General features: G+C 43.9%; 1 protein-coding gene across 1 annotated transcript in view; it reads left to right on the top strand.

Annotated features, from left to right (window-relative positions):
* Positions 1-2,737: 2,737 nt before the first annotated feature.
* Positions 2,738-27,869, top strand: part of HECTD3 (HECT domain E3 ubiquitin protein ligase 3) — a 249,983-nt gene continuing 224,851 nt past the window's right edge. The window contains exons 1-2 of the mRNA XM_069232820.1: positions 2,738-3,507; positions 18,105-18,265. Of these exons, the coding sequence (XP_069088921.1) occupies positions 3,175-3,507; positions 18,105-18,265 (494 nt within the window). The 5' untranslated portion in view covers positions 2,738-3,174. The remainder of the gene's footprint in view (positions 3,508-18,104; positions 18,266-27,869) is intronic.

The raw sequence follows: 27,869 nt of genomic DNA on the forward strand, positions 1-27,869 counted from the left end.
TCGGCGGTGTACCGCCAGCTTTCCGCTGCCCAGGGGAATCCGACCCCCATACCGCCATCCTGTTCCTGGCGGTTTCGGCCGCCAGGAACAGGATGGTGGTATGGGATGTCGTGGGGCCCCTGGGGGCCCCTGCAGTGCCCATGCCAATGGCATGGGCACTGCAGGGGCCCCCGTAAGAGGGCCCCACTTAGAATTTCAGTGTCTGCTTAGAAGACACTGAAATTCGCGACGGGTGCTACTGCACCCGTCGCACCCCTTCCACTCCGCCGGCTCCATACGGAGCCGGCTTCCTCGTGGAAAGGTGTTTCCCGCTGGGCTGGCGGGCGGCCTTTTGGCGGTCGCCCGCCAGCCCAGTGGGAAACCCAGAATGACCGCTGCGGTCTTTTGACCGCGGTACGGTCTTCTGGCGGTTCCCGCTTGGCGGGCGGCTCCCGCCGCGCGCCAAGCTTGGAATCACCCCCTATGTCTTGTGCGCATTTCGGAAATACATACGTTTCCTTGATAACTAATTTTCACTGTTTATATTTTACCAAATGAATCACTTCATACCCGGTACACAATGAAAAACCATTGAAAGGTGCAGCTTAGATATTGGCTGTCGGTACCGAGTATTCTTAGAAAGCCCACCATCCATATATATCCCCGCAACCAGAAGGGTCCAGCAGACGTAAGGGTGTATTGCTTTTGAAAATCTGCCATAGTTAGAAGTTTACAGGTGAAAACGTAGATACGAATGGCTGTTTTTTACAACTCAACTTCAATATTTTTTATTTCAGCTGTTTCCTTTTGTGAGAGCGTGAATTTTCTAATATGTTTATTAATGGTTTTGTATTAATAATGAGTGATGAACTAATGTGTAAAATGAGAAAACTTTTAAAATGGCTGTTTTATTGTACTTGGCTAAGCAAAATTATATTCAGATGCTGTAGTTATTTTCCATGATTCAAAGCTTCTATAATAAATGTTTTCAAGCTTGTGTAGATGTATCCACAGCTACGCCTAGTGCGTTGCGGTGTCATGTCTTACAAGGTCATATATTAACCGAGCATTGCATAAGTTGAAATGTCCTATTGTTTGAGAACGTCACTAATATCTGGGCTTTCCTCGAGGATGGAAGTAAAAGTAGCAGAGAAGGTTTCTTCCTGAGAACAAGATATGCGAGAGGCGGATGAGACAATGGAGTTACAGACGAGACAGAAGGAGAGTGTATCTACCAAAAGAAAATGTTATAGTTAGCGTAGGTTTGTCAAGTTTAGGTAATCAAATTAGTTGTCTATTGGCTGAATTGGAAACACCTCATAGACTGCCCAATCAAGAGTTGATTAGATTTTAGTATAAATTCTGTGTAGAATGATTAAGAGTTAGAGTTTGTTGGTGAATTAGTTTGTTCGGGGTTCATTGTTCTTCAAGAGCAGGCGAGGTTCGAGATTAGCTGTTGTTAGGCCCAAACTTCTGATGAGATAGTTGATGGTGTCCTCAAGTGGAAGCTGATCATTTGCTGTTACTACCTATGTGGTAATGTATGTTATTAAGTGTGAATTGTGTATCTCTTGCTTTTCAGGTACCAACTGCAACTAATGATTATATTGCTGCACTTTATTAGTTCTAATATCTGACTTAATCAAGTTAAGAGTTTTTCTAAATTTGTGTTTCTAAATTCTTTTCACATGAAGCCCAACATGTAACGCTAATCTGTGGTTAGTCAGGTAAATAATCATCTATTACCTATGATCTGGTTTGAAATCATTTGATGCTGAACTAATGCATTCTGTATCATTATTACAGTTTTTTGTATTACTAATAAGTGTGATTCTTTTGGAGATAATTTACTTGACTGTATTAATCAAATTGAGACATATACGCCGTTTTAATGAGTTTTTATTGATCTTATATGCTTATTATTTGTGTCTGCGAGTTATCTTCGTGACCCTAGCATTGTTAATATAGGGAAATAAATATATGAATTCCCATTGGTGACATCCCCTCAAACCTATGTTGCTTCGATCCATCGTCCTCTAGCGCAGGATCCATTATTTAGTATTGATAATAGTTTGGATCTTGTGGCGCGCTCCCGCTTTCCATAGGAAAACCTTGAAGGATCTACACAAATGACTCCTTGCTGAATTCAGAATTTTGTCTACTTTTCAGAAATGTATAGCTTTTCAGGATCCACCAGTGGTTTCACACCCCTTTCTACCACTAACTGGAATGAGGTTGAAAGCACACACAAAATAGAAAAAATGGGATATGTCCCAGTAAAATGCCAAAACTGTGTTAGAAAATCTAGCCTTTCTGACATCAAGGCCAGGAAAATATTAATTCTGGACCAAAGTCCTATTTCTATGGCAGTCCAGGTTTTTCATTCCGAAAATATGGACACGCTATACTAATCCCTTCTATATAAAATAGATCGTCTTTGGCATGCGCATAAACGCTGACCTGCTATTTCTTTCTTCTTCACACTTTAAAATATTTTGTTTCCCACTATCTATGCCGAGTGGTTGCTGCCTTTGGCTGCAAATCGCGAGGTTGTCCCTTACAAGATGGACGCAGCAGGTTCAAACGTCTGCCTAATTCATGCAATACTCACGTGCACACAACGGCCATTTCAATTGGTCGCCCTTTTCTCCGTTTGCTTAAGCTCTTTGATAAGCCAGTTCGAAGATGGCCCTATATTTACAAGCTTTCGGAGATGGTCCCTGTAGTCCTACGTTTGTTTCGATAACCAGGAAGTGCTAATGCGTTCACAAGCACCTCGGCGTTGCCGCTCATTGGAGAGGATTGTATGGTGTGGCTGCGCCTTTTAATCTAAGTTTAGTTCGAGATAGATATTTTGTATGCCCTCCGATGTATAGGGTTAAGGGCGCAGGCCACTACCAGCAAAAACACTCGCCCCCCCCCCTTGTACTGATCCGCATCATGCCACTGTCAACATCGGCCCTGCGGCACAGGTGGGGAGGCTGAAGCGGAACTCCTAGGACTGCAGTGATCAGGGAGGGGGCCCGGTGCACAGGGGAGGCTGACCCGAGGCTCCCAGACCTCTGGCACAGTAAGGAGGCTGCATTAGGGTCTTGCGTACACCCAGCGGCCCTGGAGCCAGTCCCAGGCTCTCCCAGGCTGCTGCAGTTAGAGGCGCCCAGTAGCATCTCTCGGGAAGAACTCTAGCGCCTCCCGATGGTTGAGCAAGACTCCCCGCACCTGCTGCTGGGCAGGATCCGCTTCCTCCTGGAATGCATCGCCTGCTTCAGAGAGGGGCAGCCCCTGCCCGAGGCCCTGTGCTATGTGCCCTCCGAGGTTGAGTACAAGATCTGCAAGGATTCCTCCTCGCCCTCCTCTTCCTCGACTAGCAGGGGCACCTTCCTGCCGGTCTTTGCGGCTCCATCCGACGGCAAGCAGAACCAGAAGAAGCTGTCCCGGGGCAGCATCGAGGTGAAGAAAGGCGGATGCATCCGGACCACTGGGGACGAATACTGCAACAGCTTTGGGCTCTGGGTCAAGCTGAACAAGGTACTCCTCGGATTACTGTAGGAATTGAACAGCAAGTGCATGCACATACCTGACAACATTTAAAGACAACAATGTGTGCTTTTGGACACTAGGCGTGCTGCGTGTGTATCAAAAAGAGGTTACGTGGTGCACTTTAAAGTAGTTGTCAGGATAGTGTATAACTTAAAGAACAACTTTTCACCAAAACTACCCGATGTCACCTTGTTTGCAGTGTCTTTGGCTTTATTTTTTAACATGTATTCATTTCAGAAATTATGTTTCAATTAGATCAACTGGGATGAGCCAGAAATACGACTCCCACGTTGCAATAAGCTGTACATTCAACACCCAGGCCGAGAAGATGGCTTTGGGGTCTGTCAGGTTCATTTTAGAATTGTGGGAAATGATGCATATTATAGCATACTGGGCTTCTATATGTTGCCAGAACCACCGTATACACTTCTTTAATGGGAGCGATTCATTCTCCATCTCGCTTACCAGTGTTGTGTGTGAAAGAAAGCATCTGAGGATATGTAGATTTGTAAACCTGAGTGCTGATGACATCGTTCGTTTAAAAGATATCCATGAAAGTGGAAGTATCCCGCCATGAAAACACCAAGAGAAGGTGTGCAATACGTACATTTCTTGAAAATATGAGAAACTATGTGTAGTAATCGCGCATCCAATAAAATTAGGAGAATTATCTCTTTGAAGAAAGTAGAAGTTTATTCATGACAAGACCCACGACCTTCTTCTTCCAGCGCACCAGTCTGTCGTCCAATCAAACCCAAAAATTCTCTCATGACCTAGTCAGAATTCTATACTCTACATTCCTTAAAGCAACAAACATTAAATAACAATTATGCCCCTACTTACATAAGAAATTCACTTCCACATATTACACATCCCCCTTTCCATAAATCAAATAAGAAATTGAAGCAATAACATAAAATATATATACAAATATACAATAAAAATGCACACAAAATACATCGACTCTAAAACTGATAAAGGAAAATCAAACAGAGGAAATATACATATTTACAAATCATTAATAATATACAAAGTCCCTTGAATGAGAAGGAGCCAATCTCATTCTAGAACTACTCCTGATTGAAGCATCTCCACCACCTGTAGACTGGAAACTAGATGGCGGAGAAGGAACAACTGTAATGTCACTGCTTGAATGAGTAGGAGCAGATCTCATTCCACCTGTAGACTGGAAACTAGATGGCGGAGAAGGAACAACTGTATTGTCACTGCTCCCCATACCATCTCCTTGATTCAAATTATCATGCAACTCCCTACTGCGGCCCGCACATGTATGAGCATCTAAATCAAACCAATCCTGTCTTACCTTGCTACCATGTGCCTTCACCCTTTCAAAAATGATGCCAGCTTGCTTAGGAGTAATTTTGACTAAAACATTACAATTCCACCACCCCCTATCTTGCAATAGAACTGCTGTCCTGTTTATCCTTACAACTTTTACAGGTTCAGAGAATTTAGACTGCCCCTTACTAACCCTATGCGGTTTTTTAATAAGGACCCAATCTCACACACACAACGTTCCATCCTTAACATGCATCCTGGAATCATAGTTTTTTTTAGAACAATCTTGTTTTTCACGGACATGTTCTCTGAGACTTTGTAAGTCTACTTTTTGATAACGTTCCACTTTATCCAATAACCAATTTGGACTAATGGCCGTAATAGGTTTCCTACCTCTCAACAAAATGAAAGGAGCAACATCTGTTGTACTCTGTGGTGTAATATTATAATTCCACACCTTGAACTGTAAGTAATCTCTGACATCAAGGTTATTAGCAATTGCCGTTTGAACACCATCCTTAATTAATCTATTTGCCCTTTCAACTAAACCATTGGAAGAGGGACTATATAAAGGTACCCTTATGTGTTTTACATCATTTTTAACCAGAAAACTGGTGAACAACTCAGAAATAAAATGGGAGCCATTATCCGTCACAATCTCCTTAACTCTCCCCTCTATGTAAAACAGATGTTTCAAAAATGTTATGACAGACGCAGAATCAGCAGACTTAACTAAAGAAAAGTACAACCATTTTGAAAAATAATCAATAGCCACAATCAAAAACTTTTTATCACAACCCAGCATGTTAATAGGGCCCGAAAAATCTAACCCAATTTTTTCCCAAGCATTGTTGGGCCAAGTAACTGGACATAAAGGAACCGTAGAAGTTTTCCAATGCTTGTCTGAACACAAGCATTCCGTGCAAGAATCAACAAACCTTCTAACTTGCCCATCAATACCTGGCCACCAATAGATTTGTTTTATTTTCTTTGACGTTGCCGAAATACCTAAATGTCCCTCATGTGCCAAAGCAATAATTTTCGGACGTAAAACACTGGGAGGAACAAACAAATCTTGTCGAACCAAGATATCATTAACAATCGACATTTCTGAAGCCACCTGATGAAAACATCTCAACTCCATTGACATAGATCTTTCATTGGGCCAACCATCAATTAAAAATTTCTTCACTTGAGTCATACACTCATCTTTATCACAATTCTCAACCCATTCTTTCTCAGAAATCCGAAATTGTTCATTTACATCTCCAATAGTAAACACGTACTCCAATCCTTCCCATTTTTTATCCTTGACATCCACCACCTCATCACATTCAACAGGTAGGCGTGACAAACAGTCCGCTCTAACATTTTTCCCACCGGGAATGTATTTTATGTCAAAATTGAATTCCTGTAACCTAGCCAACAATCTAATCAGTCTAGATGAAGCTTTATTCGAACAACTATCTCCCAACATGTATATTAAGGGTTTATGATCCGTATGCAATTCGAATTTGTTCCCCCAAATGTACATTTTAAATTTTTCAGAGGCCCAAGAGCACGCTAATGCTTCCCTTTCAATCGTACTATAGTTTTTCTCAGCCACATTCAAGGTACGTGAGGCAAATGCAATGGTACGTTCCTGACCATTAACCATTTGACTGAGGACTGCCCCTAAACCTCTTCCACTGGCATCAACTGTAATTATGCACTTCGCCCCATATATAAATGGCTTAATTGCAGAAGCAGACGTGATTAATTTTTTTACAGCCACAAACGCCTCCTGACACTCCTTGGACCATATGAATTTCTCATTTTTTTTCAAGAGATTCCTTAACGGCTGCACAACTACTGCATAACCTTGCACAAAACGTGCGTAGTACTCACTCAAGCCCAAAAACGCCCTAAGGGAGTCTTTGTCACCCGGAACTGCCGCTTCATGTATACCTTTTAACAAAGATTCTTTGGGTGTGATACCATCACCTGAAATGTTGTGTCCTAAATAATTAACCTGTTGTGCTAAAAATTTTCATTTTTCAAAATTTACTGTCATACCCCACGCACCCAATCTACCTAAGACCTCTTCTAAAAGTACAATGTGATCATCTAGGCTTTCCGTGTGAACTAAAATATCATCTTGGAAAGTTTGTACACCTCCAAGATCTCCAAACATTTGATCCATCAATCGTTGAAAAACGCTGGCAGCAGACGCCAAGCCAAATGGCATGCGCCTGTACATATATACACCAAAAGGTGTCACAAACGTAGTCAAATGTTGTGAATTTTTAGCCAATGGAATCTGATGGTACGCTGAGCGTAAATCAATTGTAGAAAAATATTTGCTACCACCTAATCTGGCAAGCATTTCATGAATACGTGGGAGGGGATGACAATCAACAAGGATATTTCTATTAAGAACTCTTAGATCAGCACACAGGCGTATATCCCAGTTACCTTTTCGTGCGACAACTGCCGCAGAAACCCATTCTGATGCTTCCACACGTTTAATAATGCCTTGATTACACATATCATTAAGTCATTTCTTAAGATCATCTCTGGCTGACAAAGGAACAGGTCTTACTTTTTGTATCACTGGAACCGCATTACTCTTGAGTACAATCTCATGTTCAAAATTTTTAATAACTCCTATCTTACTAGAAAACACTTGAGGAAATTTATCTTGTAGCATCTTAGTGAAATTGTCAGATATGTTTTTTTCTTGAATCATTAAAATGGGCATGTCACCTAAAGTGACTGGCTCCTCATGACCTGGTCGTAACATAATGGCCAACTTAGCTTGGTCCTGCCAACCTAGAATATCCCGTCCGTTAACAGCTACATACATTTTAGTAAAAATGTTCCTCCCCTTAAACAAAACACTATCCTCAAAGTATCCCCTCATGATTATGTCATACTCCCCAAAAGCCTTGGGATTAATAGTTGTAGATTTCAGTAATTTTTCAGACCAAAATTTGTGAAATGTGTTCTCCGCCAAAATTGTAATTGGAGATCCAGAATCCGCCATCACATTTAAGTCAATTGCTCCAATTTTAACGTCACACATAGGACCTTTACATCTTTTTCCACATTCACATAATGCACTAATTTCTAGTGATGACACCGATACATTGTTAATCGCTTCAGCCAATATGTCATTCTCAACATAAAGTTGACTAACCTTGACTCTTGTTTTACTAGCATGACATACATTATAGAAATGTCCAATTTTCTTCCAATTATTGCATCTCTTGCCTTGAGCTGGACAATTTAGAAAATTCCCTAAATGGAATCTCGACCCACATCTGTAGCATGCTCCACTCACCCTCTTGTCAACATTCCTTCTCACACTACCCTTATGTGTAACCAAATGTATATTAGCCTCATTACTAACAGGTGTGACCTCGACAGCGGAAACTTTAGCAATGTCAGAGGACATACTGATACTAGACTCCGATAAATTTTTTGATGAAACCACAGAACGCTCTATACTTCTTGCTATATCCATAACCTCATCTAAAGATGGATTCTTACACGTTAAGATGCGTTCTTGAATCTTTTTGTTAAAGCAGTTAAAAACTAATTGATCGCGTAAGGCAGTGTCAAGATAATTCCCAAAAACACACTTAGATGCTAATACACGCAAAACAGCCAAATAATCTTCAATAGATTCATCCGCAGATTGTTTGCGTTTAAAAAATGTGTGTCTTTCCACCATTACTGAAGGTTCATCCACGTACTGCCTTGCCATACGTGCCAGTGCTTCCTTATAAACATCCCAAGAGTCATCTCGCGTAGGTGCAGAAACCACAGGTAAATTATCGTAGACATCTTGTCCCGCATTACCCAAAAGATTAAATAGAATGGCTTTTTTGCGAGCTGGTGAATATTTTAAACCATCAATGGCTTCCAGGTAATTCTCAAAAATTCTTAGCCATTTATGCCACGGTTTGCTAGGTTTCCCAGGAAGTTCCAAAAAAGGAGGTGGTTGCATGGCATTTGAATTACTATTATTGGCCATCCTTTAATATTTCTTGAACAAATAATATGACATTTTTTAAATCTCCTCCTCACTTGTGTGCTTTCTATCGTCTTGGATGCATGCGCGATGAAAAATCATGAAAACACAGTCACTTTCCGTGTACGATCTCCGTGTCTCACTCGCTTTAACTTGTTGCTAGGCAACCTGCACCAACACATCCAAAATGGAGACACACAGCGTCAACCACCGTGATGACGTACCACGCTATGCACCAGAGCGAGATTGCATGCGTCATTCAGCGCGCTGTGATCCTCACGAAGAGCGTGTTACTGCCTGGAACTCTGCGCCCACTTCGAACAATGCTGCTCCCTTCGTTGATGGTGCAACCATTGGAGGCCTTCAAGCCCTCACTGCAACACCACGGAGCAAACTGTAAGTCGAGATTCGCACAGAGTCACTGTACTCTCGAAGCAGTTCACCCAAGCAATATTGCACACTTCCAAACTGAATTCGTCACATTGACTCGTATATTATTCCGTTTAATCCCTATGTAGTTCCAGCACGAGTCCAACACGTATGCTGCCCCCCAGCTGAAAAAACAACACCACGCAGTGCTCAGTGTCTTCAACCCGACACACAGGTCCCAAAACACATGCACGAACGGCGATCAGCACTCTTGACGAGGTTTAAATCTTCACTGTCGGTGGGTCTAAGTTTAAGATCGTCGCCATAAATTGTAGTAATCGCGCATCCAATAAAATTAGGAGAATTATCTCTTTGAAGAAAGTAGAAGTTTATTCATGACAAGACCCACGACCTTCTTCTTCCAGCGCACCAGTCTGTCGTCAAATCAAACCCAAACATTCTCTCATGACCTAGTCAGAATTCTATACTCTACATTCCTTAAAGCAACAAACATTAAATAACACTTATGCCCCTACTTATATAAGAAATTCACTTCCACATATTACACTATGGCCCACAGTCCGTGGTTCTGCAGTATTAGCTACAGTCTGAACCATACGCAGTAGGGCAACATCCAAAGGGATGTTGAATGTTATGAAATATCTACTTGTCCAAGGGACGGGATGCTTCATAAATCAATTTGTCTTGTTAAACAAATCCACCTGTCCTTTTTATGCCATGCAGAGAGGTAACAATTCATGATAGCGTTCACATTTCACAGTTGTGTTAGGAGCCTCTAGGATAATTGCACGGCTCATATTTTATGAAGATATAGGTTCTGTCTAGGCTATCGTTGTGTCAACTCTCTGCAAATGTATACACCGGGCCTGAAAGTAGGCAGGAGGCTGTATATTTATGTGTAGAAAGCCGTGAGAGCCTTGGATACACACAGAGAAACGTGCATGTTTAAGGCTATTCAACTAGCGCCACATGAACAAAGCATTTTTCTAGTCACAGACGGCCTGATTCTACAAATTGGCCCGTTTGCGACTTGAAAATGATTTTTGGTATGTACAAAGCGCAAATTGCGATTCTGTGGCTTGTTACCTAAGTGCAATTTGGGATTGTCGATTCGGTATTAGGAAGGGGCATGTTCAGAGCGTCCCTTTCTAATACCATATCTGAAAGGTATGTACAAATGTTTTGTGACCAAAATGAGGTCGCAAAACATTCAGATTACCACTAATTTCAAATTGCCATTTGCAAACAGGAGTCCCCTTTGTGAATGGGGCTGCCAATATTTTTCAGACTAAGTAGTTGTCCCAGGGACCACTGCCTCCCCTGAAAAAAATAAAAGAAACTTTTTATTTATTTATAAATACATCCCGTTTTACTTTCAGAAAATCAGGCTGCTTTATTGAAAAATCAGTTACACATATGGTGGTCTGTTGACCCCCGCAAGCCACCATCCCTGTGAGTGTGGCCATTCCCCAAATGGGTCACAAATTGCGACCTGCCTCATGAATATTAATGAGAAAGGTCCCTTGCAACCCATTTTTTTTGGTTTAATGATTTGCAAATTACGAGTCGCTAATAGTTGCAAATTGTGAGTCGCAAAACCTGACATTTGTACATACAGCCCCAACTCGTCTATAAACTCTTCCCACATTAGAAAAGGTTGGAAATTGACTCCACCGCCCACTGCCTCTTTGTTTTTTTTTCTCTGATTTTAAATGTTTTTCTTGCCCCGAGAGGTTGGGTAATGAATGGTGCAGATTAGGCCACAGCCATACCAGCACACACATGAAAATACATCTGACCTGTCAGGTAATGCTATTCCTTCTCATGCCTCCTTTTCATTACCCCCAGTACAACAATTCCAGTACAACTCTCCCAGTTAGAATAGCTATATGTCGTCTTCGTTATTCCAATGCTATCGCTATATATACCCTGTAGTTTGAATCAGAAGTCTCACAGCTATGAATATTGATTCATTAAGTATTTCCATGGATAGCACAAGATACATCATGTCCCCATTGATCCTGATTACATCACATTTGACTCCTTGTCCCACCCTTATCTCCTCAGATGTCTCTTTTTTTCTGCTGAAGGGCCAACAATTGGAGACTACAAACTAGGCTGTTAGAACCCTGTGTGGTTCCTGTTGCTCTCACTGCCTTCTTGTCCTCTGTGATGAGAGGCAACAATTGCAGTTCCAGAGGTTGGCTAGAGAGAGTAGCAGCTGCTACCGCTTTACACTCCTAATTGACAACCAGGCAATTATTAATTAAGTTTTTTCTAGTCTATTCTTTCTGTACCATCCTTGCTTTTTGTATGCCATATTATGGCTCTCTTGAATGGGGCAGGAATGCCCCTAGCCAACTTTGTAGATGTTCTCCCACTCTTGCAGGCAAGCTTCACCTCTATTTAATGACCCCAAGTCTTTTATATGTGGAAAGGAAGGTGCCCAGAGCGATGTATCTTATTTTTGGTCATTTTAACACATCAAAATTGACTTGGAGACATTGGTTGCGTGAATAGAGATTCCTGCTCTTATGCAGGGAGCTAGGAAGGGAGTCTGTTGTAGGTAGCTCTATACATGAAATGTATGCCCTGGTAGTTTTTTTTAACTACTTGAAGGGGTTGTCTCTTTTTTTAGGTATCGGCTAGACAGCGCATGCGTTGTCTCAACGAGACATGTATATACTTTGTGGGCTTCAGCCAGCCCACAGGCTTCCCATTTGCTGGCACCATCGTTGCTCTCATATTCTTTCTCCCCATTTGTCCATGGCATGGATTTGTCATGCCTCTTGCTGTGTATAATCATCCCCGAGATCACGGACCATTTACACTATCCATCCACTATTCCCATTAAGATCTGTTCTAGGAACTACTTTTTTCTTTGTTATAGAGCACTTAACACGAGCACTCGAGTTTTCACTTGCTCCGAACTCTTTTGTAAACAGGGCTGCAAATCTTTTTCTTATCTCGTTTATGCATTACAAATGCAGTAATCTGATCTGCTACAACTTGTGTCCAAGTGAGGGCTGCATCTGCCTCTGAGACACAGGAATGAGTGCAGTTGGCTTGGCTCTCCTCACCAGCTGGCACTTGTTGGCCTATAGGTGGCGCTGTTGTAGTGGGATCCGTTGGTCCTCCACTCGAAATTTCGACATACTCTATTCCAACGGAGACATATGGCAAAGAGAGCCCAAGAGATGTCTGAAAATTATATTTTGTATATATGTATAAGTGTGCGTGTGTGTATGTATATATATATATATATATATATATATATATATATTTATTTGTATTTAATATTTATTGTAATAATTGAATTAGGAGAAAAAATGGCTGTTAAATCAGAGCTTAATTGCGTCCTTCTCTCTTCCATCTACCATTTCTGTTTTTCGCTTTCTCTGATTCGTTCTCTCTCCTGTTGTTTGCCTTCTCGCACCATGGTTTTTCTGTTTGCTGTTATTTCTTTCTCTACTCTACTTCAGCACTCCATCTCTTCTTCCCTTCGCCATTCCACCATCATTTCCCCATCCATCTTCTTTCTTCTTTCCTTCTTTCAGCACCGTTCATCTCATTCTCCAATTCCTGACGTATCTCTTCCATCTCCACTTTAAGTAATCTTATACCTTCTCACGCACTGACTCCCCCTTTCTTATTTTCAGGTATCCCTCCACTGTGCTTTTCCACTTCCACCCTTCATAATATCCTCCTTCTCTCCCATGACTGCCTTTAAGCCCTCTCGCCTCTACGCTTTATGCCTCTACCTCCTTGCACTTATTCCTATTTTCCGCTCTACCTCCTTTCAACCCTCCTTTTTCTTATTACTCTTTTATATTACTTCTGCCACTGCCCGTTGAACGTACCTTCCTAGCTTCACTTAACTTCATTTCTACATTTTGCTCCTTGCTCCTCACGTTATTCCCGCCTCACTTCTATGCTCTGCCCTCTGCTTTTTATCCTCCTTGTCTTGCTCCCCTTTCACACTAGACCCCCCACCTTGTACCCTTTTGTTTTGAAGCAATTTTTGTTCTTCTTCATTCCCTTCTTCCCTCACTTTTTGCCCCCTTCCCTCTGTATGTTTTTGTCACCATTCCCTCGCTCCTTGACCAATCCTGACTCGCTCTAACGTCCTACCACCCAACCTCTTCACTCTCTCCTGAGTCACTCTTGCTCCATTCTCCCCCTGCCGTTATCCCACACCCTGTGCTGGTGGCCACCCAGCACGCTGCAGCTGCTTCCTTGGCTCACAGCCCCTGGCAGACACATACTGATCTGTTCTAGCAGCCACAGCCGCTGCAGTGCTGCTGGCCCCGTATCCAGTGCAGAGAAAGATGAACCAATGCTGTAATCAACAGCTGATCCTGCCATGCTTGCTTTAACGCTTCAGCAGTTGTGCTAGGATTACACAGCACAAAGGCAGATTTTATACCACTGCATGTGATGCATGTAAGCATACATTCAGTGCATGTGCTATAGATTGGTACACAGACGACGGGTCCAGGGGCCTGCTGTCCGAGTGGATGTGGTTCCAAAAGGGCAGGATTACAGGTACCATAGAGGTGCTGATCAAAGTTCAATAACAACTTGTATATCAGCCCCCTCTGAACACAGAGTGCGGCCCAGGTGAGTTTCTCTCCTCGAGGCCACTTAGTGGCTGGAAGAACCTATCATATGTACAGCCCGGACCCTCCTGCATCTGTATCCTTCCTTTTCTCAGTGGCTCACCAGAAACTTTCACGAGATATGCCTTCTGAGCTTGATTATATTTTATCTGAAGGATCTGTGTTTTAGGGTCGAACCTGCAAGAGCTTGCGCTAGCGCAGGTGTATCGCTTGGAGTTCTCCTGTGTCTTGCCATTTGTGACTTGCCTGGCACTCTTCTTTATAGCCTTGTAACTGGTCACTGCAGGCCTAGCATCATTTAAGTTCCTTTCTGTGGCGCAGGGACCAAGCACTGATTGATTCAACCTAATTGGTGCCCTTTCCTGCTCATGATGTCACTCAGGTACTACTTTGTTCTTTTTAATTTTAGTGCCATGCAAACAGAAGACATGTGACTGGCAAAAACGTGCCCAGCAGGACAAACAAAATTGCAAAGATTTATTTAATAGAATTAACTTTCTTTTGTTTTGCCAGGTTCTCTCTTCTCACTTTGCACTCATGTTTTCTGTTGTTTTTGATCCTGGGTGCTGTTCTCGAAATTTGAGGATTATCTTGTTCTAAATTCTGTAAAGCAACATTGTTTCTTTCTTATGTGTAATTTCTGAAATGATGCGTTAACAGATAATCATCCAGTACACCCCAATCTGCCCCACTCAATCCAATCGATCCCAGAGTAATCCAGTACACCCCACTCAATCCAAACCACTCACCCCAATCTACTCCAATCCACCACCCTCCAATCCTTCCACCTCACTCAATCTGCCCCAGTCTAATTCTTCCCACTCCAGTCCAAACTATCTGCCTCACTCTAATCTGCCCCACTCCAAACAGTCTGCCTCATTCCAGTCGGCCCCACTGCAACCCAGAATAATCTGCCCCACTTCAATCCAAAACAATCTGCCCCACTTCATTCCAAAACAAGCTGCCCGTCCCAATCTGCCCCACTTAAGTGCAAAACAATCCACCCGCCCCAGTCTGCCAACCTCTCCAGTCTGCCAACTTCCCATTTTACCCACTCAATCCATTTCACTCTACTCCAATCCACCCCACCTCTGTGCAGTCCATCCCACTCGAGCCCATTCCACCCCAACCTAGTCCACCCCACCCAATCCAATCCACCCACCCTATTTCTGTTCATCCTACTCCAATCTAATCCAAACCCCCTACTCCAATTCATCCTACTGCACTGGAGTCCAGTCCACTCCACTCTACTTCAATCCACCCTACTTTACTGCAGGGCGATTCATCCCACTCTACCCTAGTCCACCCCACTCCACTGCGGTGAAGTCCACCCTACACCACCCAATCCAATCCATCCAACTCACACCAATCACCCAGCTCCAACAAACCCCCCTCCAATACACCCCCTTCTAATCCAGCCCACTCCAATCCACCCAGCTCTAGTGCAGTCCACCCCACTGTAGTCAGGGGTTTGGAATTCCTATAGCTTAATGCCCAGGACATATTATTTTGGGGGGAAATAACAACATGTATTGATGTTTATTTTGTCCTTGGGGTCTGTAGGCCCATTCTCCTGCAGGACACACCCTTTGTCTGCCAGTTTATAGTGCATTATGGATCAGGGAATGGCATTGTCTGCAGTTGAAGTGATATTTGTGTCCATATCTATATTCTATTCAAACTTGTATTTATGGTTCAATAAAACAAAGCTTTTATTATTAGGGTGAGCGCTTAAAATAAATGTAAGCTCAGACTGCACTTCTGACAGTGGTTCCAGTCACAAAATGTGTACACTTGTTTGCAAAGTGTAACAATATAAGGCTACCTGTAATGATTCCAGAATGCTCTCTAATTAGATGCATATATTTGCAGAAGCTCAATAGCAAGATTGATGAGTCTTTGCTCTCAAAATAAAATGTCTACAAAAAATGCAGCTAGTGAAACAACGTTTTGCTAAACTAGTGTGAAATTTTAGGTACCATTTCTTTGAAGCATCATCTAGTAAAATGTGTTGATGCACGGTAGTATTTCCAAAAAATATTCATAATTGTAAATCAGTGCGACTAGTTTCAACTAGATCATGGCAAACATGAAAATAATCAATCATTGGCAGAGCCAACAGGTCTGACACTGTTTGTCAGTCTTTTGGCGTTGTCAATGCATGTCTTGTTTTGACATGGGTTTTGTCAAACTTTTTATTGTTTTGGGAGCTCTATGGCCCTCACCAGTGTTACAAACAGTGGCCAAAAGCAGTAGTATTTTTGGTTTCCAAAAGCACACTTTGCCAAAGTAGTCTCTGGCACTGATCAAAACTACTTTGTGTGGAGATATGCTCCTTGTGAAAGATGAGAGAAAGACAGGAGTTACTTTGGGTGGAGAGAGAAGAGAGAGAACTGTAGTCTTGGAATATATTTGTGAACTGCGTTTTAGCACAAGCAAATGTGCATGTGTAGATTTGCTTGTGAAAATCTGTTTAGTGTTTACAAGTTTACTTTACTTTTCCTCCAAACACTTTTTCCCCCAAGTTTTACTTCTGCCCTTGTCAGGAGTAAATTCATAACTTTTCTCAGTATGAGGAAAGATTAGAGAAGAGCGGGCAAAAACTCCTAAAACCTGCAAGTTAGTATGTTTGTACAGGCTCAAAATTGTACTCCAACCCTGGAACTCTTGCTTAACGTAACCTCTAGCCCTAATATGTAGATGTGTGGAAAGGTGACACAATAAGGCAATTGCTAGTATTCAATTGCTACTATAGTATTAGCCCTGGTGTAATCAGGGAGGCTATTATCAGAGGTAGGGACAAGTATAATTGTTTGCAGGACAAGTAGTGTTATGAAGCAACCTGTCCCATGGACAAGTAGATAGTTTATTAAATTCCACACCCCTGCTAGTACAACCCTGCTCTAATCCACCCCGCGAGTCCAGTCTAATCAACCGCAGTTTAATTCACCCTACTCCAAACCACTCCACTGTAAGCCAGTCCACCTCACTCTACCCTGGTCTAATCCACACCACGACAGTTCAGCCCCCTACTCAACCCAATCCACCCCATTCCAACCCAATCACCTCACTCCAATCCACCCCACCCCAGTCCCTCACCCCATTCTAATCCAACCCACCCCAGTTCACCCCACTCCACCCCACTCAACTCCAGTCCAACCCCACTCAACTCCAGTCCAACCCCACTCAACTCCAGTCCAACCCCACTCTAGTCCAGTCCAACCCCACTCTAGTCCAGTCCAACCCCACTCTAGTCCAGTCCAACCCCACTCTAGTCCAGTCCAACCCCACTCTAGTCCAATCCAACCCCACTCTAGTCCAGTCCAACCCCACTCTAGTCCAGTCTAACCCCACTTCAGTCCACCCATGTCCAGTCCAGTTTAATCCACCCCTACTATTCTAATTCACCTCACTCCAAACCATCCTACTCTACTCCACTCCCCCCAACCCCAGTCCCATCATTCCAGTCCAGTCCAATCCAGTCCACCCACACCAAACCACTCCACTCAATCCAACCCACCGTACTGTTGCCCAGTCCACCTCAATGTACTGTAATGTAATCCAGACCACCCCACTACCTCAGTCCATCCCACCCTACGCCACTGCACTCTGACACTGTACTCTGCGACACTCTCTGCCACTGAACTGCTGAATTCTACTCCCCTCTACTTAACTGTACAACACTCTACTCCTCCACTCCACTCTACTCCAACAAATCCAGTCTACAGCACCCTACGCCCCCCATTCCACTTCAGGACACTCCACACCACTAACTTTTAGCCATGAAGTACAGCAGCCACACTTATGTAAGACATGGCAAAACACATAGCCAAAGCCAATAGCTCTTGTATAGATGAGTCTTATTGGCTTTGTCAGTGTTTGTCTCTTGATATGAAAGCCCTTTAAACCTGCCAACTTACTGTTAGGGTTTTCTTTGTGGTAAAAGTATGCAGTCTTTAAGCCCTTGTAGATCCTAGATGTTGGCCAGGGTAGTAGAGGTACCAGGCAGTATTGAAAATAGAAACTAAAATTATGGGAGTCATTCAGTTCAGTCCCATCACAGGCCAGTTAGTCTTAAATCCATTCATTGGCTCCACTGAAGCTCATTAACCGTGTGGAACAGGCTGTGGCCTTTGCACTGCCCAGAATATATAATGATGTTGTACTGTACTACTGCAAGCAGGGCATTTATGTATTTCCTTCTTTATTAAGAGCCAGTGCAGCGTTCTCACACTGATCCCTCTTGGGTATTGTGTCTTCAGAAACAATTGGAGGAGTTTGCAACTGGTTGCGACCTGGAAGAAGGATGGATACTCTTGTGCAGACATTCAGAGGGCGGAGACCGGCTAGTGCCCGTGGACTCTCCTGACAGGATCCAGAGGCAGCAACTCCTCTTAGGCATCGATTACAAGCCAGTCAGCAAGTAGGTGATTGCTCTACTCGTGAAGTAACTACAATGACCACTCTCCTATTATTGGTCTGTGATGGAAAAATAAATCTAGGCCAAAGTTTGAATAATACGTAAATGTTCATTTTTGAAGGGAGAGACTACTTTTTTCCAGGTTCCTTAGTCCACTTCGTACATGTGAGCTCAACACACTGGAGCTTATAAGTGTTAGACAGCTGACTGCAGATGAAAATGTGTACTATTTAAACACCCATGACATTTGAGGGCAATGTGGCACTCATAACGTAAAAGCTTTGCAAAGTTGGCCAAGCGTTTTTTAACGGATAAAGTGTACAGAGGCACAAAAAAAAATCAAAGGTGACAGTTTTTGGGATATGCATTACGCAGCCCTCAAATGTCCCCGTTGTACCTGCCCCTTTTTGCATGGTCATCCCCAAACTTTTGCCTTCCTCATCCTATTTTTCTGACCTCTTTTTTTGTTGGCTTTAGGACTCTGAGCACTTTATCACTGCTGATACTGGGCTTTAGCACAGCTAATCAGTGCTAAAGTGCAGACAGCAATCCCACAGGAGGGGCTGGGTGTGACTGAAGATGAATCTGCATACTTATAGACTTCCTGGGCTGGGAGAGGGAGAGGCGGGCACACTTACATTTGTATAGGCTGTGTCCTGCCCTCACACAAAGGGCTTGTTTACCCACTTCTGATGTCTGGAGCCAGTGCTGGAGGAGAAAAGGGACTTTCTTGGAACTGATTAGTGCTGGTTGGAACCTCCTCCTCACCTTTGTAAAAGCTGAGCAGAATGAGGATAAGTACAGGGGGTGACCCCCACATTTTTAGAGATTAATGAATACTTAATGGACTGGACACTGGATGCTGCAGGAGGTACTCGCCAGGAACCTCCTTGGACTGCTCTGCTGTTGGACTGAACTGTGACCTGCAAGGTCACTAGAAGGACTGTCGCTGCTTTCTTCTGGACCCTTGTGCTGACCTGTTTGCCTTGGGACTGCAGCCTTGTTCCCTCACAGCTGTCTCCAGGGGCTGGGTGGTGTGCTCCCTGCTTCCCTGCATGTCTGGTGCTGTTGCCTTCTGCTGGGCAGGTGTGGAGTGCCCCTTACCCTTGCGGAGTGCGTGGAGAGCGGTTGTAGGGGCAACAGGGGGTGATGAAGTGCCTCATTGCCTTATTTATTGCTGTCTCAGTGCGTGGAATGCACTTTTTCCTTTTTTTTTTTTTTTCACTAAGCGCAAGGGGCAGTGTGGAGTGCGGGTACAGTGCTCCCTGTTCCACAGTTCCAGCGTGTGAAGGTGAAGAGTGCTTTGTTTTGATGTGCCTCTGTGCAAGGAAACACCCTCCCTGGGGTGACCCGGAGGCACAAGCCGGCAACTACTCTGAATGCCAGTCACCCCCACGTCCTGAGCTGCCTTTGGAGGAAGAAAGAGCCCCATCATTGGGGGAGCAGAGTATGCCTCCCCACCTGCCCTCCCCCGAGAGGAACAGCCAAACTAGGCTGACAGAGGGCCCTCTGCCAGGGCATCCTGGGAAGCACAACTCTCAGTATTGCCAGGAGCACCTGTAGGGTGCTTTCTGGCTCCCCTTCTAATACAGCCCCCCCCAGCGGAGGAGGCCTGCAACGGACGACTGCCAGAGACCCCAAGAGATCTCCAGTGTGACTGGGCTCCTAGCAGTTCTTCCATGTGGTTCAGGGGTTGGAGGTGGGCACCAGTGCCAGCAGAGGTGCTGTCATGCAAACCGGACAGTTGCGCTGCCCACCAGGCTGGCGTGGCCGAACTCGTGCACCACTAGGAGGATGCGAGCCGAGCCGCTCTGAGGAAGCAGCTGCACCACATGTTCGCGATCAGCGGCTGGAGATTACTTCTGTGGCAACCAGAGCTATATTGTGGTGCCTCCCCCTCTGTTTGTGAATACCTTTTTGGGGTGGCCCGCTGGTACCAAATTGAAAAGGCATCGTGTTGGAGGTCTTGTGCCTGCCCAGCCTCTGGTTCTTACCATAATCACGGTTTTAGTAGCGCAGGAGCTACTGTGTCCAACAATGGAGATCTATAAGTGTCCCACCACTTATAAAAGAAGCTCAGTAGCACTGTAACCTTCATATGGGAGGTACTGTTGGAAATCCTGACAGGGGATGCATTTCGCTGTACTACTTTCGCTCTCCCTGGTTCTGTTGTGTATGCCATCACCTGATTCACACTATATATCGTACATATCAGGTTGGATGGACATGCATGTTTTTCAGAGTCTGCAGGGGGAGAGTGTGTTTAATATGGCCTATGCCTTATGGAAATGTTTCAGTAATGTTTCCCCGGTAATGTTTTTATGACATATACAAAGGCTGAGGATATTTTTGCATTCATGCTGATGTCTTGACATTCTTGATTATGTGTTTGTTATGATGTGCCTTTTTGGTGATATTGATGGCCTGACCACTGCTTGTGTTGCAGAATACTAGTAATCTATGCGTTTACCTGACTACTGCTTGCTTTCGCAGAGTACTAGTAACCTGTGTGATGTTCTGACAACTGCATGTGTAGTAGGGTATTACCATCCGTTTCGTTTTTGGTCTAGTGATGTTTCATGCATTACAGTATATTTTTTATATAACTGGTTGTGGAGCCTTCTTTGTAGTATATTTATTGTGACACTATCTTGTGTGTGTTGTGGAAACGCTTTACACGTCGCCTCTGGGATAAATCTGACTGCTCGTGCTAAGCTACCAACGGGGTGAGCAGGGGTTATCTTGGGTGTGTAGCTCCCTTACCCTGACTAGAGTGTGTGGTCCCTGCCTGGCTGAGGTGCTTATCCTAGTCAGCTGGAAACCCCATTTCTAACAGTCCCATCCAAAACTGGGAACTATCAAATCCATAGAAAAAAAGCATTGGCAAAGCCAATAGGTCTCGGCAATGTCCGGTGTATAGCGCTGTCAATAAGAATGTCTTCTAGCCATGTTTTGTAACAGTGGTATGATTACTGGAAGTAGGGGGTGGCCATGTTTTCTTTCCTTGTGCATTAGGCACGCTGCATCTTGCGATGCCATTGGGAGCAATCCAACCCTGTCTGATGGAGCCAGCAAATAGGAAGCGTAATAGACTTTCTATATGCACCTCTACAAATATGTACCTTGTATATGTGTGTGTGTGTATTTTTTTTTATATATATATGTATGTATGTATATATATATACATACACACACACACGCTCTAAGGCACGTAGATGTGGCGTTAGGAATATTAAATCCTGCTGTCCCTAATTACTCTTAACGTTTGATATTTTGTCCCTCTATATTATGTCCGCAGTATTCTTATAGGTCAATATCCTGGGGGGATCAGTATAGAATGGCTATATTTATTTGCGGCCATGGATAGGCTGGGATTCGGCCCTGGATTCTGCAAATGGATGCAGCTCCTCTGCCGGTCCCCCTGGTGAGGGTGCGGGTGAACGGGACACTATTTCGCCCATTTGTGCTATACAGAGGGACAAGACAAGGATGCCCCTTGTCCCTCATGATTTTCGCACTGGTGCTGGAACCTCTAGCTGCTTGGGTAAGACAAGACTCTTTAGTGTACGGGATAATAGGAAGTGTGGGATGGGAGGAAAGTATCTCTTTGTATGCAGACGATATTCTGCTTTAAGCTGCGTAACCGGGAGTCATGGTGGATAGGCTGTTTCAGATCTATTACATTTTTGGCAGTTACTCAGGGTACCACATTAATGGAGACAAATCGTTGGGTTATCTGCTGACAGGGGGCACCCTGGAGCTGCCGACGTGATGTGTTGCCCCAGTGTCAACGGAGAGGTTCCACTATCGAAACGTGCCCAGATTCCTGGAAGAAAACCTGCAAGTGCAGCTGAGATGTCTTGAGGCGGATGTCTCTCATTGGCGGGGACTCCCGGTCTCTCTGATGGGACGCGCTGTACTCTTCAAGATGATGGCCCTTCCACAGCTGCCGTATTGCCTTCAAAATACCCACTACAGGGTGCCGCCCGGAGTGTTTCAAAATAGCAGTAGAGAACTGAGTATGCTTCTCTGGGACCGGGGTAGCTCTTGCATCTCCCTGACTGATCTCCAGATGGGAGTGTTTGAGGGAGGACTGGTAGTCCAGGACATACGTACGTATTACTGGGCAGCACAACTGTGCAAAATCAATGACCGGGTGTTTGCGGCCGGAGAGGACCCAGCATTTCAGGTGGACAGAGAAGCAATGGGACCTCAGGGCTTCCACACACTCCTATATTGGGGCGGGCGGTTAGATCGACTGCCGTTCCATACACAGTCAGTGGTAAGAGCCTGGGGGGCTGCCAACAGATATTTGGGTTGGGAAGGGAAACTCATGAATACAACTCCATTATGGTCCAGTACAGTGCTACAGGAGGTTGGGAAACTCCAGGGATTTAGAAAATGGGAGCTCATTGGGGTAGAGTACCTGGGGGATGTGTGGAGGAGGGAGCGCTATTGACATTTGAGGACCTTGAGCGGGAGTATGAGATGGGACAGTCGCTATAGGCTGTTGCAGCTCGGACACGCACTACACTGGCACATAGTGAAGGGAGAGCAACTACCAGATTCATCGCCCCTGGAAGATAGAATGCCGATGGAGCCCTTGGCGAGCAGGGCTATCTCCCTGACCTTTAAGAAAATTATGATTAACTCCTCAGACTTGCTGAAAACCTTGCAGGCCGCCTGGGAAAACGATCTAGGGACATTTGAGGATGAGGATTGGGTGGAGGCAGTTCAGAACCCCAGGGGGGTAGCTATAAGGGCTTGCTTCCATCTCATACAGTTGAGGGTTCTACATAGAGCATATTACTCTAAAACACTATTGCATAGGATGAGTCGTATTGACTCCGACCTATGTGACTGGGTGGGATCCTTTTTCCACATCCTGTGGGGATGTCTGGTGATTCAGGGGTGGAGACGGGTGACACAGATAATGTGTACAGTAACCGGGCTACACATAACACTGGAGGCGAAATGGATGCTCCTAGGCATTACGGGAGATGAAGGGTGGCCTAGATACTCAACGATCTGGCTACAATTAGTGGCCCGTGTTGCTAAACCAAATATTGCACTGGGATGGGGGGGCGAGGGACCATCCGCGAACTGCAGACTGGAAGAGGGACCTACATTGGTGCCAAAGGGCAGAACAAGTGATATACACAAGCAGGGGATGTGTGAAGAAATACGAAAAAATATGGTAAAAATGGGTGGCATACAGCGACCCAGTAGAACAACCAGGATGGAGCGGGCTATCATTCTAGACTCTCGGGAGGCGAGAGGGGGCAGGAGTTACAGTGATAGACACAAGAAATGGTTTAGGTACAGTGGTCGTGTAATGCTGGCTACTGGCCGGATAATAGTGTGTACCTTGTATGAGCTGCTACTAACATGTAACTGATATGGCTCCACTTGTATGCTGAGCTTTGTTTGCAATATAAAGATTAAAAAAAAATATACATATATCCTGGGGGTCAATATTCAGTAGTACAACTAGCATAAAGAAAAACAATTTGTCTTCTGTCAAAAATGAAAAAGCAAGACTGCAATTCACATAGAAACGTCTTGTCTTGTGACCCCGACAGACCATTAGTCAATGTAATTTTTATTTTCTCCCCTATACTTCTTTACCGTTAGACCTATGCCTAACCCCATTCTGTATGCTCTCCAAAGTGTCTGTCATGCAACTGAACAAGCTGACTATTCCAATCATTAAAGTACAACGTAATATATCACTGTACACCAAAACGGCTTAAGTCACTCATTAAAAACTACATCTAAAAACAAACCTATTATCCAACAGGCAGCAAGATAGTTAAACAGCTAGATAGTTAGATAGATTATATCTGCCTAATCTGGAAATTAGAGTCAGTCATTCATTCTTCCCAGAACAATGATGGGTGCAAATAGTATTTTTAACAATATTAACTATCTCTCTTGCACAATAATAATTAGGGAAATGAAAATTAAATAGAAGTAAGGAAATAGGCAGAATCACTGGACAAAGCAGACACTCTTTTTTGCTGTACAAAAAAAAAAAATATGTAACAACCAGAACAGTGAAAACAGGTTATCATAAGGTTCTTCATGTGCTGTTATCTTTTTAGCCTCAACATCACTCGCTCAACTGAGTTCCCATTTTAGATGTGTGCAGATGATAGCCTATCCTCCTGTGAAAAAGGTCAGATATTGCAAATGCTTGTTTTATTTTTGGGGGTAATTTGTATGATCATACTGAATATCTGGCTGCAAAAAATCTTGTTTCATAAACAGGCGCAGGCAGGGACTGCTATGAAAAACAAAGTTATTGTTTACCTGAGAACTTCTGCTGCTGTGTATAAGAGGCTCGAAAGATCGGATAGGTTTGAAGTTTGCACAGTTCTCCAAAAACAGCACACATTTTACTTCATAGCCAATATGATATAATATTTTAGTTAGAATTAGGAATGTTTTGTCAACAGGGAAGGAAAAATGAGTAGGAATAAAAAACACATATTAAATGAAATCGTAACCAGAGGGCCAGGCAGCACTATGAGCAAGTTTTGGCGGTGCAGTCAGGTTTTCTTACAAAAGTTTTTATTTTTTTAATGAAAGTTTTCTGCGATTTATATTTAGCTGTATGTTTTGTTTGAGTTGCGCCGTTGGACTGTGTTATGTAATATGGTGTTTGGGTATCTAGTCTAGGGTAGCATAATGGTATCTAGTCTAGGGTGGCATAATGGCAATGAGCTGCAGAGTAGTTTATGTTTGGTCAGATTTTGTCTTAAGTAATGTTTGCCACATGTTTTGCAACTGCATGTAGTGAATTTTGTTGTTTGTGCTCTTTGACAAGCATCAAAACAAGATCTTGTCGTCACTTCCTCGTTTCAGAGAGGGGAAGCATTGCAGTAAAAGAGAAATAGGACAAAGGGCATGTTTATTACTTGTCTAATCAATTACTCTGTCACAGTTTCAACCACTTAGAGCAAAACTGTTGCCACCTACAGCGATGATCTTCAGAAAGAAGTGTATTAGTTATCCTAGTTCAGTAGCAAGCAATTAAACAAGCATGCGCAGATGACGCTAAAGAGCTAATTGGACATGCTTATACCTAGTGTGGGAATAAATGCGCAAGTTGTCAAATGGAAAAACGGACCTCTTTAAGTACATAATTTGCTAACATGGTCAATATTCGTGCACAACTGCTCTTACGGCAGCTTCAATACTGGTATATTGTCAATGCATTGCCCTGTGGCAGCGGTTTCATTTTCAGCACCCATATTTAATATCAGACATCCACACTCCAAAATGACCATCAAGGCGAGCATTGTCGAGGAAAGGGGTCAGGGCTCACACAGTGTTGTTTCCTTATTTTTTCTGCTACCTTTTGGGCAGGGCCTCTACACAAGGCAGTGTGTTTACCTGTGCCATGTCCTGCTACTGTGCCGCCTTCAGCTGCAGAAATTGAGGGGGCCAGGCCCACCGAGAAGAGCACAGGCTCATCTTCTACCAGTAAGTGCACGGTGCACCTGGTGGTGCACTGCTGCTTATCAGTGGGTGGGACTGAGGCTTCTTCACAACACAAGTTACAACTGATGTTTTCGTGCAGTTACACACCGGTTCAGACCTCGACAAGTAACGCTGGTGTTGATGAATAGTTAGAACATAGCTGCCAAGCACACTAGGGGAAGCAGAGAAACCGAAGCAAGACAGGAGGGGAGGCGGCCTCACACATGGGATTTGGGGAAAAAATGTCTTTGCGCTAATGTGAGTACCAGCGCTCCTGAGGAGGGTTTGTAAAAGAAGGACAAATAAGTTCCTGAAATTGGTCATAAGATGAGGGGTAGTGGAGAGATAGTGTACTTCATTGCTGCTGTCTGGTAGAAGAAAACCGAGGAAGAGGCATGACCCAGGCATGCCATGGAACAATGGGAATAAGGAATAACAGAATGAAGTGGGAGCCAGCAAATGGCTGCCTTGTGGGCGGGCTGAAGCCCACTACAGTAGATACAGCATGTCTCGGTTCAAGACAGCGCATGCGCAACATCTAGAACTGAGAACTAAAAATTAAAAACGCTGTAATCAATACCACAGCTTTGAGAATCTCTTAATGCTTAGCGTCTTTTACTATGGTTGTTGGCCTTTACTAGTAACTCGCTTAAAGCAGGTGAGTGAGAGAAACTCCTGTGTACAAGGTCTCTCAGCCAAAAATATGCTTAATGGTTTTCCCCTTGAAACACATAGTTTTAAGCATCAACAGTGTGGTAATCTGTTTCAGATAAAGCAGAATAAAACATGAAGTAGTTAAGCACTAAAGTTTTGAAGACAAAATATAAGTGTACATATATGAGCATATCTAAAGGGTCACACACATCCTTGCACATTGCAATAAACCCAACTGTACAGCATCAAACAATAAGAATAAAATCTCATTTAAATCGCTTAAAACTTCGAAGTCCACGCAAACCTGTTATGAAGCAACATCATGGAACCAAGCCAGTAGGGGAATTCACCAGAGCAATCATCTGTCCCAGTTCATTACCCGTGTCAGGCAAATCTTGATGAGTCCTGGCCACACACCTGACTCCCACTGTAAGGCTGCTTCAAAAGGCTTCCAAATTTCCAAAGACTGCTCGTTGGACCATGTCCCTCCAAACCAATAAGTGTAGTATGTCACTGAGTAGAAGTTACTAGTCCCAGCCGGGACAGCAGGCCCAAAAACATCCTGGATCTGAGGGAGAGGGGGTGCTGGGAGGGAAAGATATTCTGTAAATGATCACTACAACCCCATGAGAGATGCACAGACACGCTCATCGCCACATCCGGCCTGCTGATCTGATCACATAAGGCCTCTCACACACAGTCTGAGGAAGCAAAAAGGCTCGATCTCAGTCATTGTCCCATTGAAGGTCACACAGGAGCCACAGATCACCTCTCGGACCCTCTCCAGCATACCACAGTAAAAACAGCATCACATGAAGATCTAGGAAGGTGCCCAGCGACCCACAAAAAGTAGCCCAAAACAAAGCCTCCAGAGAAAGGACGTAGCGAACACACCTGACTCTGTTAGGGAGAACCTCATTGTACGCCGCATGCAGGAACTAGAGTGGCATACGCGTGTCCTCGGAACATGTGGCAACCACCAGCAACACCCACGTTGCATGATGCCCCCTCCTTTCACATCGTACCACACACGTGTAGGTCAAAAGTTTCCAACCACATCAGTAAAGCACACACATATTAGGGAAAATAGTTGGGGAGAAAAAGGACTAATTTCACGAAGATCACCCCATAGAAACTCTCCTCTGCCATGGTGAGAGTTGAGGACCAAATGGCCCATAAAATAAAACTCAGGCGATAGTAACCCCAACCAGAGTCACCTCTGAACATGCTTGAAAATAATGGAACAGGAATCTCTCATGACTAAATAACAATATATGTTTTCCAAAGGCTAACCTACAAACAACATCTCTTATTCAGCAGATCTGCAACCGAACCACAAAAGTACCACCTTTACAGCAGCCTGCCCCTTCTTCAGCAGCAACTTCAAGAACTCCAACAAAGCCCACATGTACAAGACAACGACCAAAAACTGTTTTGGTCTGGGTTTTTTTACGGACACTCTTCTAAA

This window comes from Pleurodeles waltl, chromosome 4_2 (genome assembly GCF_031143425.1).
Source record: "Pleurodeles waltl isolate 20211129_DDA chromosome 4_2, aPleWal1.hap1.20221129, whole genome shotgun sequence".
NCBI classification, from domain to species: domain Eukaryota; kingdom Metazoa; phylum Chordata; class Amphibia; order Caudata; family Salamandridae; genus Pleurodeles; species Pleurodeles waltl.